At 40.0% G+C, this 19,693-nt stretch overlaps 1 protein-coding gene across 1 annotated transcript in view; it reads right to left on the bottom strand.

Annotated features, from left to right (window-relative positions):
- The window catches only part of CUBN (cubilin), a 166,347-nt gene that overhangs the window by 28,208 nt on the left and 118,446 nt on the right, over positions 1 to 19,693 (bottom strand). The window contains exons 48-56 of the mRNA XM_014945868.1: positions 19,438 to 19,619; positions 17,669 to 17,840; positions 16,478 to 16,684; positions 12,085 to 12,234; positions 10,557 to 10,678; positions 8,450 to 8,675; positions 6,228 to 6,415; positions 3,727 to 3,883; positions 1,982 to 2,131 (exon numbers count right to left, since the gene is read on the bottom strand). Of these exons, the coding sequence (XP_014801354.1) occupies positions 1,982 to 2,131; positions 3,727 to 3,883; positions 6,228 to 6,415; positions 8,450 to 8,675; positions 10,557 to 10,678; positions 12,085 to 12,234; positions 16,478 to 16,684; positions 17,669 to 17,840; positions 19,438 to 19,619 (1,554 nt within the window). The remainder of the gene's footprint in view (positions 1 to 1,981; positions 2,132 to 3,726; positions 3,884 to 6,227; positions 6,416 to 8,449; positions 8,676 to 10,556; positions 10,679 to 12,084; positions 12,235 to 16,477; positions 16,685 to 17,668; positions 17,841 to 19,437; positions 19,620 to 19,693) is intronic.

The following is a 19,693-nucleotide window of genomic DNA, read 5'->3' as shown; positions in this document are numbered from 1 at the left end:
TCTGCCTTCTAATTTTCTGGAAAAGATATCTCAACCAGTTAGTCAATGACATATGTATGCCTTACAGGCATTATTGTAGATACTTAATTTCATTACTAAACAACCATGAAAAAAAACCCAATTGGATTTCTTTTAAAAGGTCAAATAGGTAGTAAATGATGGTAACTGAATATGTAGCTAAACTTTAAAAACCCAATCCAGAACATATTTCCTAGCGTGGTTAAAATTTTAAAGGCCACACTCAGCAACAATCTAAGCAGGTGCAATGCTTCCTTGCATATGGAAAAGCTAGGAATGTTTTTAACAGATGCTGTCAAACATTGTCGTGCCTTTGCAAAAGAACTAAGGGTGTTCATGCTGGAAACCCTTAGGCACATGTGCTAAACACATTCGGGGGGCTGCTGAATAAGTTTTCACTTCTGCAGGATAGTTTGCAAGATGGTGGTTTCAGTCTTCTTTCCTATTTAAACCCAGGCAATTTCTCTTTGCTACAGGGTTATATTTTAAGATTTTGTGAAAAATATTAATAACCAGCTACTGGGAAGTGTCATACTTCCCTGCTGACTGCGGGGAGGTCGGACTAGATGACCCTTGGAGGTCCCTTCCGGCCTGGGAAATTCTATGATTCTATGATACTTCCCATTTTATAACCAGATGTCCTTTAGTTCATACCTACAGTTCTTTTCTTTCATGTGACTAAGGACTTTTTAGTTTTTGTAGCCAAAGGAAGCCTATAACAATAAAGGAACAAATTGCCCTGCAAGAAGTAGAATATTTTTAGTATTTATTTAGGTCTACCTTTATTATTATGTCTGTATCACTTACCTCTTTGCTTTAACCTTCTTGATAATAAAAGCTTGAATCCATTTATGAATTAACTGAATGCACAGACAGAATACATATCAGTAATGTACTCATTGAGGTGTCGAAATTGGCATCATCTGATTCAGCCTAATTTTTAGTGTGTCTGCTGAATAATAATGTCTTCTACATGAAGAAATTATGTAATTTCTGTGGTTTACATTTCATTTTTTAAAAATTTCTTAAAGTACCAGTTTGTATTGAAGGATGATAAAAGTGTTTCAGAAAAAAATCATAGTCAAATCAAATCTTTGTCTCAGATCTAAAGTTTTGACCAGAATACTTTTGAATTCAACAGTTGAAAACTTAAGAAGGAAATAAAAGAAGCCTATTTTCTGATTTTTTTTTGTTTGGTCTGAAGAAAAATTCAAATTATGCACTCCAGCTTAGTAGCACATTATTCAGAAGTCTCTTGGTCTAGGTGATTTCAAGGGAAACAAATTAAGATGGCCTCACAATGCGTGTGGCATCCCACTTGGCCATCCTAGTCATTTGGACATACGGATTCCTCTGTGTTATCATGACACCTCCACCCACAAAAGTTCGATCCTATCACAGCTGGGAAAGTTTTACCATTCACACCTATGAGACCAAGATAATTTACATGTTATTTCTTGGCTAAATGATGCCAAGTTTGAAAATCTCAAGAGGGACTTTGGTTCATGGGTATGTACAGGATTTATAGGTTTATAGGTTTTTCAGTTACTGTAGTTTTCACCTGGTTTCACATTTATATGTTCATACATCCTTGTAAAATAGACAAGTGTATATATATTAATTTTATCAGTTAAGGAAACAGAAGCACTGAAAAGCAAAACAGCTGGGCTGGCCATAGTCACTCTTACACTCCAACCACCAGGCAAATGCCCAACTTCATTGCTGCAAGATATTCTACAGGTAAGATCTGTCTCCACTCTTGCAGAAGCCTTCAGTGATGCAAAACGGAACCCTCAAAACTACCTCTGTAAATGTTTGTCTGTAAATGATTTTCAGAATGGACCAGCAAATTAATCATTTTCCATTACATCAATCAATCATTTTCCATGACAGAAGACTTGTATGTTTTCAACTAAGAAATCACTCTTCATGGTACATACTGAAATTATGAAGAACCAGTTACCTTCCAAGTGGAAAGTCTCAAATTCTAAGATCACCAGTGACCGTGGTCCTTGATCTATGATATAACTGCAGTTCAAGTTGTTGTCATACTGACTCGGGTAGTTAGGAGAGATGATACGACCTGCAGGGCTGGTGAAATTTACTCCGCATCCTGCAAACACAAATAAATAAGACACAGTTATCATCCAGGTGACAACATCATTCCCGTTTTGCAGTTGGAAAACCAATAACGTACACAAGGACCTTACCTCTCCTTGAGAGGCTGGTTAAAAAAATAGGAGAGTATCATGATGGCAAAAGCAGGTCTTACACACACACAGAGCAGTGTTTTTGGGCAACACAGGGCCTTCCCGCCTGCGGTCCCACACAATATCTTGGAATGTCTTCAGTACGAGCAGGCCCCAGCCCCTCAGCCCACTGACCAGAAGGACACAGCACTGCTGTTCTCCCACACAATATCTTGGAATGTCTTCAGTATGAGCAGGCCCCAGCCCCTCAGCCAACTGACCAGAAGGACACAGCACTGCTGTTTTTTATGGGTTTGGAGCCTGCACGTTTCAAAATCCCTTAGTACGAAGCAATGTAGCTGAATTGGATGGGGGGCTATGGGGGCACAGTGGCAATTTAGCCCCGTTTGGAAATGCCCGCGTTAGCCCAAGTGGTACCATTCTTGCTTCAGGCTCGACGGCCGGGGGGATGCAATCTGCTGCAGGGCCATTTCTGGGTTGCTTTGCTGTGCACGGAGGCAGGAGAGGTTTGCCACCCAGAACTTCTCAAGCTCACATAACTGTTCATTTTCATGGAGCTCCTTCTCATCCTAATGACTTGCATGGCATTGGGGCTTCTCTTTATTTTAAGGTAAAGGCTTAAAGGAGTGCAGTACATGGTAAAATGCTGCTATAAGATCAGGAACAGGCACATGAAGCCTCTGATTGTTTCCACTAAGAGGTTGTTACTTGTTACTGACAACACTAGTACAGACATTATAAAAACAAAAGTAGTTTTGGTTCAGAATTCTGTATACTTCTATGTTATGTTCCTCTAGGCAACTCTCACTGTTTTAATCTGAATCCAGTGAAGGGAAAGTGGTTTTCCCTTTCATTTTGCAGCATCCTTCAGAAAACCCCAAGCAACCGATGCAATTGAGCACTATCTCCTACACTTCTGGTGGGTTTGACCATCACAAAGCAGACATGCCATGATTAAAGAAACAGGAGAAGCCCATCCAGGAGATGCCACTTGAGCTACATGAAATGCAAACAGAACAAAACAAAGGCCAGTGCAGGTGATGAGAAGTCATTTCTTCTCCTGAGAGCAGTTTATGTGCAGGGCATGGGCTACACCATACACAGGAGAAATAGCTGCAGTTTCAGCATGTGCCTTGAAAAGAAGAACAGGTAAGAATTCTAAAGGAGGAACAGTTTCTTTTTCCTTTTTAAGATTATGCCTTTGGCTTCCAAGCAGTTTAACTACAGAGAAACAAATTCATAAAATTTAAAGCCTATTCATTTCTTTTCAGCACACTGAAAAGGCAGAGGTGGCTAAGAATAACTACAAACTTGTAGCTGCATGGAGGATCTTTGGCAAGTCCAACGCTGGAGCACACAGGAGCTCCACTGCGTTAGTAACGTAACTCTTGGTTTCAAAAGCCAGGCAGAGACTTCAGTGCCTTTTTGGACTGAGGTCTGAATTGCTACACACAGATCAAACTAATTCAATATGGACTAATAGAGCAATATTACTTACTGCTTATAAAAGATGCAGAGAAACCTGGCCCGGGAGCATCCTGAGACTGAAATACTGTAGTTATCACATTGTTTGGAGCAACAACAGGATCAGGAGCTGAACTTCCACATCCTGTGGTTAACAAAGCTGCTTCTTCTTCATCATTTCCTCTCCACACCTGACAAGCCCAGATTGGAAATTGTTTAGTGCTTTCAAAGCCCATGTAATTTGTGGGAACCCACCAGAAATTGTACGTGCAATTGTTCTTTCTATGGACTTGGGGTAGGATTCATCTCACACTGAATTTTAGACACCTGAATTGGAGCTAATCATTCTCCATTCACTCTCCAATTAGTGGAGACAAAAAGACTTCTCCAAGGAGTGAATCACAGTGAATAACTTAGATTGCCAAGGACCTTGGAAGGGCATCTGGAGGTCATTTGCTCAAATCCCTGCTGATAGCGGAGCACACGTAGATCAGGTCCGGGGAACCAGAGAAAACCATTTTATGCACATCATTAGCTACCTCCATTTTGTCTCTGCTAACTTATGTCCATAACCCTATGAATATGACTATCTGTTTATGCAATGAATTATTAAATGCAATCCTTCTATTGCTCATAAGGCAATAAAATGCAAAGCTGTCGTGGCAGGGTAATATAGAGGCATCAAACTGGAAGATCTGAATCCTTAATACCTAGTCTTGCTAATCAACACTTATTCCCATTTTTGTTACATTGCATTCACTTGTTCAGTGACAAGTATCAAATCATGTAGAGAGGCAACAAAAGAATTTAATTCCCCAAAAATGTAATAAAGAAATATGCACATTTTTTTAAAATATTACTTCAACTGTACCAATAGCCAATTTAAGAAGCCATGCATTTACTTCAACTGTACCAATAGCCAATTTAAGTTCAATCAAACCATGCACTCAAGAAACACACGCAGGTTTATGTACATGTTTAAATGAAACCCTCTTCAGGTAATTACTTAAACATGTACTTGAGGCTCACAGTTTAAGCCCTGAATTTCAACACACATTTAAAATGAAACATAGGCATGAATGTTTGATGTTCCTGAATGCTTAAATAATTTCCTGAATCAGAATGTTTATTGCCAAGGATTTAAAACCTCTGCTTTAAGAAAAATAAAACCAACAGTTATTTACTCTAATAATAAATTTATTTTTTGTGAATGTGTTTAAAAAAATTTTTACTGGCACTTTATACCAAAAATATATTAAAAATAAATAATATTTGATTTTTAAAATAATGGGTTTCAATGAAGTCTAGTGGAACTAAACCAGCCACATGATATTGTGATTGCTCTAAGCAACCCCTCTAGATAGGGTTAGCCAAGGGTTAGTCTGTAAGTGTAGGCACATGAATCTCCTCATTCATCTGGCCAGGTGTTTGAGGCCATGGATGCTCAAAGGATTAATATAAACCGCCTATGGCCTGGCCAAGATTTTGCAAAGTCACTATTGATTTTGGATTCCTCTTTTTTTGGCTGCTCAGCTTGGAATGAATGGAAGAAACTTACACCTGTTTTGTACTTTTTCATATGCAGACACCTTCATACATCTCAAATTGGACATTCTGCAATGGAGGTGGAGATCACTAAAAATTTTCCTCTATGCAGAAAATCTCCAGTTGACATAGTTTTTGGCTATGTCATTCAGGACTGTTTAGAAATTTCAATTTCACATTAGCAAAATGTATTGTAACATACTACATCAATTAATCAGTGGAGCAGGCTCTGAAAAGACAAATCTCACAGTATTTTTTTCCGCAGCCTTAAAAAACGAGTGCAACTGTGGTTTGTAAGTTAGTAAGTATAGATCAGCTGTACAGTTGCTCCAGCCTTCCTACATGTTGTCAAATTATGTTTGCCCTTTATTTCAAGTGGGAGTTGTACTGCTCTGGAGAAAATGAGCACAAAACCACTGAACGTATGCCAAATGCCTGAGAAAAAAATGGCACTGAAGAATTCAAAGCATGTCCACTCCATTCTATTGCTTTGAAAACAAGTGGCTCTTGACAACCTATGAAAGATAAGAATGCTATCTTTGTTTTTCAAGATTAAAAAAAAGAAGGATTAGTGTAACTTGGTCAATTTATACACTTAGAAAGAATTTTTGTAGAATTACAGTGCCACATTCCTGTTTTTTTACTCACTGCAGTAATTGAAAAGGTCTTTTCATTATGCTGCATTTTATTGTTATTTCCTGGTTCTGAAGTCATATGTACTTTTTTCATATTTTTCATTTTTAAGGCAGCACATAGGGTGATGGGACCCGGCTGGAGGTGGAACCTCAAGAACTAATAAAAACCAAAAATATATACAAGCCCAATCTCAAGGCATAAAGAAAAGTGACTGTATTGGTACAAGGAATTCAGTTAATATTTCCTGAGTTCTGTGCCTTGACAATCCTAACCACGATGATGGCAAAACAGGTTTCTGGAGTCATGACTTCTTAAAGCACTGCTCTGCTGATCTAATGCCAACAATTAATTTACCTTCACATAACTGCTCTGGCAGCTGCCATCACGGTCTGGAATCTGGAAGTTACTGTGGAAGTTCATCTCCAAGTGTTTACTTTCATGCGTAATGATGGTCCACGTGCATCTGGTGTTCACAGGAAAGTTTTGAGGCCAATGAGGAGACTTGATGGTACCGTTATCTGAGTGAATGATTCCACCACACCCTGGAAAAAATAGCAACAGGCGGGAGAGGTGTTCAAATATTTCCTGTTGGTGTCAGCTCTGAATGGCTGCTTCCTTCTGGGGCTGCAAGAGCGAGAGAGCAAAGCCCTGACACCCATTCAAACTTCATTTACCCCTTCTTAAATTAATTTTCCTTCTCCCTTTAAATTAATTTTCCTTTCTCTGTAGCAGAGAGGTAGTTACATTCTAGAGGTCTCTCTTTGTACTTCACTTTCTTTTCCTCACAAGCTCCTTCTCCTTGCCAGTTCATACCCTTTTGCTCTGGTCCATCTACATACTGCTGACAATTACAGGTGAGTATTGCTTAGAGAGAGAGTAAGGGTCAGGAATACACTAATGAGGAGCTTCTCCAGACTGTGAAGGTTCATTCCCACACCCCACAGCATGCACATCGTGACTGTCAGCCATTCAGAAAAGCACCCTAGGGAAAAAAAAATAACCTCAATCTACTGCTAATCCCTTCATTCCTCACTCTGCAACGTGCAAATATTGCAGTTCCACATGTGAATCTGCTCCAGCTGTATCCGTTTACCCAGGGCAAAATGGTGACTTCTCCTCCAGCCCAGACAGCCCTGTGGATCTCACTGGGATTATGGAGAGGGCTGAAAAACATGCCTTCAGAAATTGTTAACAGATTCATTTATAAGGAGGAATAGCTGGTCATGGCTCTGTGGCAGCTCATGTTCTTATGCATAATAAATTTACTTAATTTGAAACATGCAAATACCACGCCAAGAATAATTTACTAGGGCTACGCGTACAGTGCTAGCAACCCATTATTATTTCAGAGACAATGCAGTAAAAGGATGAATAAAAAGCCAAAAAAAAAAGGTTCATAACATCTTACTTTTTTTCCTCTTTAAAAATATATGTTAGCTTTAAAAGGAAGATTTTCATTCTTCTATGTTAGAAATGGCAGTTGTGTTTAGAAGGATATGAGGCCAAGTTTTCTCACACATTACAGAATGTAAACCCAGAGATTCTCAGAGGACAAATGAGAAGAATGCTGAGGTAAGGAAACCAAATATATAAAAAGAAATCTGTTTCACAGAGAGAATGCTGCCTATGCACATTGCATTTACAGCTGATGTCTCCCACATCATTGAGGGGTGGCCTTCCTTGCACATGAAATCCCAGTGACAACAGGGAACAGTGTCAAAAACCTGCTTAAGTGACAGTGTATATTCACACAAGCACAGACTATTGATGTGTTTAAGAAGGCACTCCATCAACTGACTGTGTGAATCCTGATAGATCATTAACAGGTTTGCAGCTGGAGTTGACACCAGAGAAGACATTGCCAGCTCCGTGCTGGGGTAAGAAGGAACCGTGAATTCTGCTCTGCCAGCAGCCAAGACATCTACACTTGCCTTTAGTCACCTCCTGAAGGACAGTGTGCAAATGGTGAGCTAACTTTTTTTTTTAAAAAAAAAACAAAACAGAGAGATGATAATTTCAAGAGGGAAGGAAGTTTTTTTAAACGTACCAATTCAATCCTGCATGTGTACAACCTTCAACACCTCCACTAAAGTGGAAGAGTCTTAGGCTCTTGTCACATGTGCTCTTTGAGAAGTTCTCTCTGCCTCTGATTTGAAGCTGATTTGAAGCTGATTTCTTTCTAGCTTTAAGTGTTTAAACCAAACCAAACTGTGAAACAATTATTATTCAAGAAATGAAATGTCTCATAGTCACTGACAATAGATACCACTGCTGGGAGGATCATGGGCATGGTACCAATTTACAGACATCGAGAAACTACCAGTGGGAAGCTTAAAAAAGTACAAAATCAGTCCAAATTTGATTTCATTGTGTGAGATCAGACAACACTGGTTTAATACTTGACTATTTTACTGCTGGTTCCTCTCAGGCATGATGAAGATGTTGTCATGTATTTCTTCTGTTTTTTAACGCAAACTTAATTAAAGAGGAAGAATCCTAATTCATTTTGTGGTTGAAAAGTGCTATATGGGCATGATGTACTGCTATGGTAGACCTGACAAACTTTTTTCTCTTACCTAGAGATTCTGCTGTCCATGTTGCATAAAAGCCACCTCCTTGAATTGAGTGATCAGAGTTAAAGATGATGACTAGCTTGCTGGAGCCAGACCGAATAGTCCCAGGGGATGTGGTTCCACAATACTTTCCTATGACAGGAGACCCAGGAGAGCCACCGTTCAGGATAGTAACAGAGTCCCACTTACAAAGGGAATGGTTTTCAACATGGAAGGCTGTAAAAGTAAGCTGCAACACAAAAATAGTGACATTCAGGGGCAGATCCCGGAGTCAACCCAGCCCGATGACATCTGGGTACGCGCAGAAATCCAACCCTCACTTCACCTTGATGCTTTCCTGCACGTATCGCTTGGAGTCCTGCCACTATAAGTAACATCAGCTACTCAGCATGAAGACAGAAATGGAAGAGGAATGCATAGGTTCAAGACTGGCCTTATTGGGACTTAGTGGTACGTTTCAAGCTAAGTATGTGCTTCAAAATGGTCTTGAATATGAGGAGGTGTTGAACCACTTTCCTGCTCTCAAGGCCACTGGTCATGATTTCCAAAGTTGCACATTCGAATATAAGTAGCTATGCCACTGGTCATGATTTCCAAAGTTGCACATTTGAATATAAGCAGAGAGCCTTGGATTTTTTTTCTTCCTGTTATATTTCAGAATCAGAATACTTAACAGTTGCTGAAAATAATGCTAGTTTCCATTAAATCGGAAAGGACAGTTGTGTGGTTGGTTCCTGTGGGCCAGGAGATAGACTGGGCTGGTCAGGCAGTTTCTGACCCTGTCTCCCTCCCACTCTGATGCCGTTTGTCCTTGGAGTGATGTGCAAATGGGTGGGATTTCCAGCTCAAGGATTTAGATTGCTGATCCAGTAGACTCCTGGATTTGTTGATGTTGAAATATTGATGGGCACTAATGACTGCCTGGCCCTCTTCCAGTAAGTTTTTTTTTTCACCAGTGCCAGGTTTGGGATTTTTGTGGAAAAGTTAGCAAATGAACAGTACGTCTTCCTGTAATTTTTGTGTGCATTTGTTTCCAAAAGAACTCTTGCCTGAGGCAAAGACCAAATACAAATTTAGCTCAAATGGTTTAATTTTGGAACTTTACCAGCAACTGAAACTGGCAGCTTATACTGGAAAAGGTTAGTCTGCCTTCACTGAGGGGCCTGCTATTCAGTCCTTTTAAAACAGAAATCTACTTCCATCTGATTAAGATTAGTTCTGCTTTAAACAAATTTTTGAATTAAATAGAAAATATTGTGCTCTACTAAAATAATCATGTATTCTCTTCAGTAAGTACCTAGGCAGTGGTCAGAATATCATGCGGCAGAACAATTAGAACTATGCATTTGCATTTCTAAGAAATACCTTTTTAGTTGAAAATAAGGAAAATATGGTAGGGAAATCAGTGAAAGACATTAGACGTGAAAATCTGTAATGTGTTTTTACAAAATTTCTTTTCAGAAATTTCTTTCTCTGAGCTGGACCACAAATGTCACTGATTGGACCCATTCTCCAAAGGATCAGTCAAATAAATCAGTGAGTGACGTTTAGCAGTGCTTGGTCATAAAAGTGATTAAATTGGTCTTTTAGCAGTTTGGCTCAAGAAATTAGCACCTCAGGCAGCCCATTAATAGTTACTGGGAAATAAGAGTAGCATCTCTTTGATGTAATTTGTACCAGCAATCATATTACCTTCCAGACTAACCATTAAGACACAAAAGTAACTTTCTAGTGGCTTTTAACCTTTCTGCAGAGGTTACAAAACTTAAGCCTCATGTTTATTCTCATGATAGTGAGAATATCCACGGACATCTAATAGCATGAGTTATTTTAGTTTCCCAAACATAGAAAGTCATTGTTTAAAGGAGAAGTCAGTACTGTGGTTTGAGGTCAACTTAGACTGGGATCCTTCTGCTTTCCAAAAAGCACAATCTAATTTGGTTGTGTTATCTTCATTTCCCCCTCTTTCTTAGGTAAGACCGATGGGGAGATATTTCATTCCTCCACATTTCTGATTTTCCAAATTGTTTCAAACCTGTTCCTCAAAACTCAGAGGGTGCTTCTCATGCTGCCAGCTGCACGCACATGATGATGACATTGTGTTACTCACAGTGATGGTTTCACCTTCAGGGGCTTCCAACAACCAGGAGCAACGATTCAGGTTGCTGTAAGGCTCTGGGTAGTTAGGGCTCGAGATAACTCCGCTTTCACCTGACTGTATACCACCACAGGCTGAAGAAAAAAAGTGATATTTCATTACATGTTAGGAACTAAACACTATAATCACGTAAGTGGAAGATTATTGAGCTTGTAATAGTGCTAAAATATATTTAAGTTGGACTGATGTAGGTACGGACGAACAATTTATCTGGGAAAATTCCAGTTTTAAAATCTTTCTCATTGAATAGTGAGTAAACAGATGCAATGACCTTGAAACTTTGCATTTCTTCTGATACTTAATATAGCTCTGCAAAACCTTTGCCAGCTGACGCTTACAGCTGCCTCTTCCACCTTATCTTCCATTTATTTATCTCAGACTCCTAAGCAAACCAGCAAATCGGTGCCATCCTTGGGCCAACACAATCAAGTAAAAAACTTGCTGATATGTCTAGATAAGTACCAAGGCTAAATTCAGCTGTGACAGGAAGAACAGTTGTGCTGGCATGCAAATGGTGAAATTTGCACTGATAAGGCTTTAAAGTGGATTTCAAAATGAGTGCAAAGGTTCAAGCAGCAGAAGGCATTTCAGCGCTGCTAGCACTCTGGAGGCCTATGTGCAGTAAGTCAAACTTGGCTGGTGTTACCTGTTACATCCCTATTCCCAAGGGCCACCAGCTGTTCTCAGTGTTGCACTACATTGCAAAAACTCCAACGTGGTTCAGGGAATGGGAACAGCAAGACAGAAAATAAATCTGAAAGTTCAATTGCTAGCATGTGTTTGCTTGAGATGGATATAAATAGTGGCAGGCAGTGCAACTTTTGAGGACTTCTGAGAATTTATCCCATGGTGTGCATTCTCAGTATCACCAAATGAATGGCAACCCTCCTCTGCTCTGCCCCGGGGAGGTCCCATCTGGAGCACTGGGACCAGTTCTGGGCTCCCCAGTTCCAGAAGGACAGGGAACTGCTGGAGAGGGGACAGCAAAGGGCTACAAAGATGATGAGGGGCCTGGAGCATCTCCCTTACGAGGAGAGGCTGAGGGACTTGGGTCTTTTTAGTCTGGAGAAGAGAAGGCTGAGGGGGGATCTGATCAATGCCTATAAATACTTAAGGGAGGGTGTCAGGAGGACGGGGCCGGTCTTTTTTCAGTGGTGCCCAGTGACAGGACAAGAGGAAATGGGCACAAACTTGAACATAAGAAGTTCCACCTCAATATGAGGAGGAACTTCTTTGCTGTGAGGGTGGCAGAGCCCTGGCAGAGGCTGCCCAGGGAGGTGGTGGAGTCTCCTTCTCTGGAGACAATCAAACCCTCCTGGACACGTTCCTGTGGGACCTGCTCTGGGTGGACCTGCTCTGGCAGGGGGTTGGACTAGATGATCTCCAGAGGTCCCTTCCAACTCCATGTGATTCTGTGATTCTGTAACATTCTCCACAAGTGCCTCAGTCAGGAAGGGCAACAGTCTATCAAGCCATTTACCTTCAATCGTGTAATGGGCCAGGAATCCTTTATCTTCTGTATTTCCATCACTTACAAAGTGTACCCAGATCTGGGGGGCAGCTATGACTAGTGGTACAGATGGTGCAGCCTGACCACACAGTTTGGCTATCAGCTCTCCATCAGCATCCCCTGAGTAAAGAAGGAAAAAAATTATACTTTTTGACTGCTGAAAGAGCTACAATAACATAAAGGAATACATAGGGCAAACATGCATTCAATCTTGTTTTGACTAGAAAACAGAGAAAAGTACATATCACACTGAATAACTGTTTGTTTGTAATGGGTATAGATAGAGTCCTGCAGTTCATTGGTGGCATCTAAAGCTTGACAACAAGGAAGTTCTGTCCAAAACGGTGTTAATGGTCCTTTAAATAGCTTGAGCTCCTTCTCTCCCCTTCCTGCCATTCCGTACACTTTCCTTTTGTATGACCCATCAGACCTGAAAACACAGAAAATGCCCCAAAACTGCAGATGTTTTGGGGCAGAACAGTGGGAAGAGATGGCCCAAAGACCTGATCACATGGAAGCCTATTAAGCCCATGTGTTTGTGACGTCCTCATTGAAGTCAACAGGGATTTTGAGTTTTCTACCATATAGGGATGCGCTCCATCCATTAAGAAGCTGTCATATTAACAGTGGGCATCTCTTTACCAGGGAGCTCAACATGCTGTTCTCTGTATGGCAAAAAAATGCCAGCATTTGCTCAAATCTTTGAAACCTAAAAGGAAAGCACAACACAAGCCATCGCACTTCTGTGACACCTCGAGTATTGTGTCACACCTCAAGTATTGTGTCCAGTTTTGGGCACCGCAATACAAGAGAGATCTGGAGGTGCTGGAGTGAGTGCAGAGGAGGGCAACGAAACTAGTGAAGGGCCTAGAAGACAAATCATATGAAGAGCGGCTGAAGGAGCTGGGGCTGTTTAGTATGAGGAAGAGGAGGCTGAGGGGAGACCTCATCACTCTCTACAACTACTTGAAAGGACACTGTAGAGAGGTTGGGGCTGGTCTCTTCTCACAGGTAATTAGTGACAGAACGAGAGGGAACGGCTTCAAGCTCCAACAGGGGAGGTTTAGATTGAACATTAGGAAGGAATTTTTCACTGAAAGAGTGGTCGGGCATTGGAACAGGCTGCCCAGGGAGGGGGTTGAGTCACCATCCCTGGCTGTGTTTAAGGGCCGTTTAGATGCAGTGCTGAGGGACATGGTGTAGGGGAGGACTTTGCAGAGTAGGGTAGATGGTGGGACTCGATGATCCCAAGGGTCTCTTCCAACCTCAATGATTCATTCTATGATTCTATGATTCCATGATATTGGTCCGTCACACTGGTAGAAGCAATAGTTTCTGTTTATTACTGGTGTATTCTCAGGAGAAGGAAACAAAGTGTAATAATGTTCCTCACGACATCCAGGCAATGCCATTCCTAAGTTTGTTTCTCTGATGACAGCAGGCTGCTGGTTTTAAAAGTCTTGCTCCAAAAGGAACTCCTAGCAGCAGGCGGGGTGGCACACTGTCCTGGCAAAGAAGGCACTAGAGCAGGAGGGAGGAACTTTGGGCGCCCTTCAAAGCCTTCTCACAGTTATTCCAAGCCAAGTGGCTGAGTAGCTTTCTGTCATGTACAGTGACAGAGCCACCATGTGAAATGCCTTGAAGCACAGAGACAAAAGATGACATATAATAAAATTCTATTAATGTAAGTTACACAGAGAAATGCTAAAACCTGTCTTGTTAACATGCACTAAAACTGATACTGAGCTTTACAAGCAGAAGACGTTCACGATAAGTAACAATTTGGGAAAAAATACTAAAAACTACTTTGAGAATTAAAATGTGAAGTATACTTTTTCTTTTTTGCACTTCTTACGAGGTGATGGACTATGTGACAGATGTGACACAGGTTACTCAGTCTCTACAGTGTGAAAAGTGCCACCAATCACTGCTTTCTTGAATGGCCAGCTGCCCAGAGATCTAGACTGTTGATAAACAGATAATGTAAACAGAAAGATTGTGCCGTAAGATTTGGTTCAAACCACAAGGAATGGTCTGAAAGACAAAATCCAGAGTCTTCCACAAAAGCCAAAAGTTAGGAGGATATTTCACTGCAGCAACATGCTCAGCCGTACTACCACATACAGACTATATGCATGCACCTGATAATTTAATAACTTAATATAAAGCCTTACCCTAAGAAATTTTAAATTTATATTGTATCTTTTTAGATTAAATATTTCTCAGTGAATACACAAAAAGTTAATTCTGCTTGCTTTTGTAGCTTTCTGTCATGTACAGTGACAGAGCCACCATGTGAAATGCCTTGAAGCACAGAGACAAAAGATGACATATAATAAAATTCTATTAATGTAAGTTACACAGAGAAATGCTAAAACCTGTCTTGTTAACATGCACTAAAACTGATACTGAGCTTTACAAGCAGAAGACGTTCACGATAAGTAACAATTTGGGAAAAAATACTAAAAACTACTTTGAGAATTAAAATGTGAACTATACTTTTTCTTTTTTGCACTTCTTACGAGGTGATGGACTATGTGACAGATGTGACACAGGTTACTCAGTCTCTACAGTGTGAAAAGTGCCACCAATCACTGCTTTCTTGAATGGCCAGCTGCCCAGAGATCTAGACTGTTGATAAACAGATAATGTAAACAGAAAGATTGTGCCGTAAGATTTGGTTCAAACCACAAGGAATGGTCTGAAAGACAAAATCCAGAGTCTTCCACAAAAGCCAAAAGTTAGGAGGATATTTCACTGCAGCAACATGCTCAGCCGTACTACCACATACAGACTATATGCATGCACCTGATAATTTAATAACTTAATATAAAGCCTTACCCTAAGAAATTTTAAATTTATATTGTATCTTTTTAGATTAAATATTTCTCAGTGAATACACAAAAAGTTAATTCTGCTTGCTTTTTTTTTTTTTTTTTCAATCAGTACCATTAAGTGTGTTGCTTGGGTAACTCAAATGAATTTTACACATCTTGGCTTCATTTGGGGTCTCTCAGGCAATGTACTGTTCAATTGGACCTTTCCTCAAATTCACATCTGCTGTGTTAAGAGTCTTAAACAGCACCTGCCCAAGCTTAGTGATATTCTGCACTATTTGCATCTCAGTGCTCACAAAATGCTAGTTGTCAGCACACGTAGCTGAATGGGGGGCATTTTGCCTTTGACACGAGACTGGTTGTGGAACTGAAGATCCATTAGTATGGCCAAAATGACCATTAATATTTAGATTATAAACTGTGTAGAGCAAAATAAGACGACAGTTTTTCCTCGCTCATTGGATTGTGTTGCCTGGAGGCCTGAGGTTGAGAATAAAGTGAGAAACTGCTCAGTAACAGACCAGATATATTTTGTTATTTCCTTCTCTGAGTTCTCTTTCTGTTATGACCCAGCTCCAGCGCATACGTGGGAGGGAATTGTTAGGCTCTGCAGCTCTCCCTGCTTTGGCTGTACGCCGGACAAACCGGGGCGATAAAACCAAGAGCTCTCGTTCATATGAATGGAAATAAGGATGTAAGAGATTCCTGCTCTCAATCCCCCCCCGCTTTTCAGAAATGATCTCCTGGTAAATTAGAACCTGCTCTCTGAGGGACTCACAGACACAGCTTTTCAGTGAAGAAGACAGCTGGAGCTTTCATACTACACTTGGCATTAGCTGAGTGACTTTAATATGACATTTCCGGTTGCTTGTTCTTATGGATAGCTAAAGATGCTCAAATATGCAGAGATATTACTGGTGCATTAATCCTGGGATTGTTTTCCTTTTACTCTATATTTTGGGATGCAGTGTCACAGGAAATATGGATTTGGTTTTGGACAACGATCTTTTAGAGTACAAAAGGGGGCTATGAAGTGGGTATGCAGCCCAGAGGCTATGAATAATTAAAGCCTTCTTTACTCCACTCCTGCTGTCCCTGGAGATATTTCAGGAGCAGGGAGAGAATGGGATGTGGATCAAATAAATTGTTCTGATGATTCCAGCTTCTCCTGGTTGCCATCTTTCAAGGGAGGTGAAGTGAAATTTGTATTGTCCCTTGTAAAGAGAGAACTGAGTTTGTATTGCAGCCACCAAAACAATTTAACACCTTGAGACACCTATCCAATTTTCCACTTTCTCCCCTGAAAGAAAGGGTGACCAAATCCATGCATCCATTGCTCTGGCAGTGAAATCCCACTCTTGGTCTGGGAGGCAACGTGGAAGGCATGCATGTGAACACACACACAAGTGTACAGATCTTACAACAACCACTCTCTACAAATCCATATGAACAAGGTTTGGCAAAAAAACAGTTGTACAACTGGAACCTTGACAGGCTTAATCCATTCTCCTGCTGAACATACAAACCTATTCGAAATTCTAGGTAGTCATACTGGCAGTCTTGGTGCCGTTCCAAGTGGAAATCCTCAAAAGAGATATATATGGACGAGTTATAGTGGGAGGGATTTTCAATGCTCCATTCACAATTCAGGTTGCTTGTGTAATTTTTGACACCATCATAACCAGGCGAAGAGAAATTCCCACCTGCATATCCCATCAGGGTTCCACCACAAACTGCAGAAACAAAATATAATTTCTTTGAAAATAGTAATAAATCTTGTATGAAGAGAAATCTTGTCCATGTTTATTCTGATATGCACACGTTAGCAAGTATATGTACTGGTTAGATCAAAACCTTTTTCATCTTCCATCTTCTTCCTTTTTTATAATTTACTGCCTTGTACAAGAGAATTCTTGCCTAGCATCCTGGAATTTATTGGCAAGTCTTTAAAACCACATGTATAAAGCAAAGAAACAACAATTATTCACGTTATCAAATAAAGTATTTCAGCAGCACTATCAATACAACAAGCATTATTTAATATTTTGGTGAAATCCCACTGCAGCTTCAGTTCAGTATTGCTCAGCACTACCCATTACCTAATTCTAGACTTAAGAGAAGATTTTTCTGGAACGTACTCTCAAGAGCAGTGCCCTCATAATACAGTACGATGCTTGGGAGGGGGATTTGGAAAATCAAAAGATTCAAGGCTGTAGTAGTAAGGCTCTGCCAGAGGCCTCCTCTCTGGAGGCTGAGCTTGCAAAAGTAGGTTAGCTGTACTCTTTCACAAGCTGCGATAAAATAGTTACCCCCTGAGTAATAAGGAAGCACTTGAATTATTCAAATTGTCTATGGCACGGTGCTTTTCGCATTTTTCATGGAATAAGGCCACTTCAGATTATCTCTTACTCAAGAATAAGAACAAAACTATAAATCAGTAGTGAGAATAAGGACCGTGACCCATAACAGAGGTTGTTATTTCCATTTAAAGTTTGACATAACAAACACATGAAGTCTGTAACTCCCAGAGATTCCCTGTTTTTTCAAGTCCTTTCAACTAAAGATATGTATCTACTCCCAGCCAGAAATGTAAGAGAGAAAAAAAAGGTACCAGAGATTTGTTTTCTGCTTTGGTTGGTTTTTTTGACATGTGCCAGTCCTTTAGCTATGAAATGACTCATCAAAGATCATTCACTTAATTCAAAATCATACACTACCTGCATCTTCATTAGATGTGTATGAGACACTGAAGCCTCTAGATGCACGGGATGCATCTGTCACCAAAATGACTTTCATGGTATTTCCAGAGGATTTCACTTCAGTGCCTGGATTTACCTCACCACACAGCTTGGCCAGCCGAGGAGAGTTCTGTCTGTGGCCATTGTAAACCTGTTGGGTCAAAAAAAACTATTATGGCATCAAAATACAGACTTACGAGCATCTCCTGTACCATCTAACAGTGCTTCACACCTTTAATTCAAGGTTCCCTGATGTCCCTCATGTCAGGTTAATTCCCAAATCTACTCAAAACCTTGGAACAAATTACCACTGCCTTGAGTGGATGAGGCTCTGAAGTAAAACATCGAAAATACCTTGCTTATTTTGGCAAAACACAAACATATTCCCTTTCTCTCTTTTTTTTAAAAACAAACAAACAAACAAACAAAAAACAACCAACCAATGAAAAAAGCCCAAAGAATTCCTTAAACAAATAAACAGAAATTGAAACAGGTTTGTTGGGAAAAGTACTCTATTTTAGCTCAATATTTATATCTTCAATCATCTAACAATACCAGCTACTGTTCATATTCACTCTATTTCAAATTATTTTCTTAGTATTCTTGTTAAGGCCAACATCAGCTTTATCAAAATCTTCTCCAATATATTAAGTGCTGGTGGGCATTTCGGATTAATTTAAACATTTCACTTTTTGATGATCCAAATGGCTTTTGATCAGTTTCTTAAAACAGCCTTTAGCCTAGGAGTTAATTCCTTCTTTCTACTACTATCTCAAAAGGGCAAGTGAGGCAGAAACGATGTTTCACACTAAGATTTGGAATATGTTCAAGCGCTGAAGGCCCAAAAGCTGGCAGGGCAGATCCTTCTTTAAGAGATCAATAAATTCATTAATCATGAATCAGTGAAAACTGGCTCCCCATGGCCTGTCTAAAGCATCTGTGAAGGAAAATATCATTTTAATCATTTAATATCATAAAGCATCTGTGAAGGAACATCATTTACAAATCCCAAGGGAGAAGTACTTCACCCCCTCACACTCGTGCATGGACTAGCTTCTCATCGTACTAAAGCTAATTCCTGTGTTTGCACTGCTAATCTGAACAAATAGAGGAATAGTATTTTTGAGGTATTTGTACATCAGATCAGGTCCAGTTCTGTGTGCCAGTTTTTTGTTGGTGGTTTTTTTTTTTTTCACTAAATAACCAAAAATCTAAAATAAACATGATAAAATAATCAAAAATTGTCTTTTTGGACATGGGGTGTGTGTGTGACAAACAGGTAGAATTTCCTGGGTTTTCCCTATTTTTTTTTTCAGAATATACAAGGTCTACACAGTAGTAGGCATTTGTTGCAATCTCTGAATTGACAACAATAAGTAACAACCTCCAAAGTCAAAAGCCTGGAACTGACTGATGGACTTTATGTACACTAAGAAGAGACACTGAAATCTTTCAAAAACTGCAGAGCTTTTTTCTGTAATTGATAAAGAGCCAATTCCAATGATTTCTTCAAGTCCTCCCCTCTGCTTAAATCATTATTCCAAAAATTTCCATACTCTAAAACAAGCAGATGAGTTTAGACACCCTACAGAGCTAACTTTCTCTCATTTATGTTTCCCCAGATTAAATTATGATGTGTCTTAAAACCAGATGTCAACCTATAAATAACATTTCAGCTCTATTACATCCATTAATATACCATAAAAGGATTAGGAAGTGCATTTTCTCTCCTCACGCCCAATACTTACAGCCACATAATCTGAGGAGCAACTCCAGTGTTCTTCTGTTTTCATATCATTAAAGGTTAGAGTCACACGTCGGCCTTCGTCCACTGTGATCCTCCATTCGCACACTCGGTTGTGTGGGTACAGGTTGGGATAGTTGGGTGAAGTAAATGTTCCAACAGGGGCAGTAAAATCCCCACCACATTCTGAAATACCCAAATATTAGGAGACTTAGAATCATAGAATCGTCTAGGTTGGAAGGGACCTTAAAGATCATCTA

Source organism: Calidris pugnax, unplaced genomic scaffold (assembly GCF_001431845.1).
Source record: "Calidris pugnax isolate Ruff unplaced genomic scaffold, ASM143184v1 scaffold19, whole genome shotgun sequence".
In the NCBI taxonomy this organism is placed as follows: Eukaryota; Metazoa; Chordata; class Aves; order Charadriiformes; family Scolopacidae; genus Calidris; species Calidris pugnax.
Note: the sequence above shows the minus strand (reverse complement) of the source record. Positions and strands in the feature narration are given on the sequence as shown.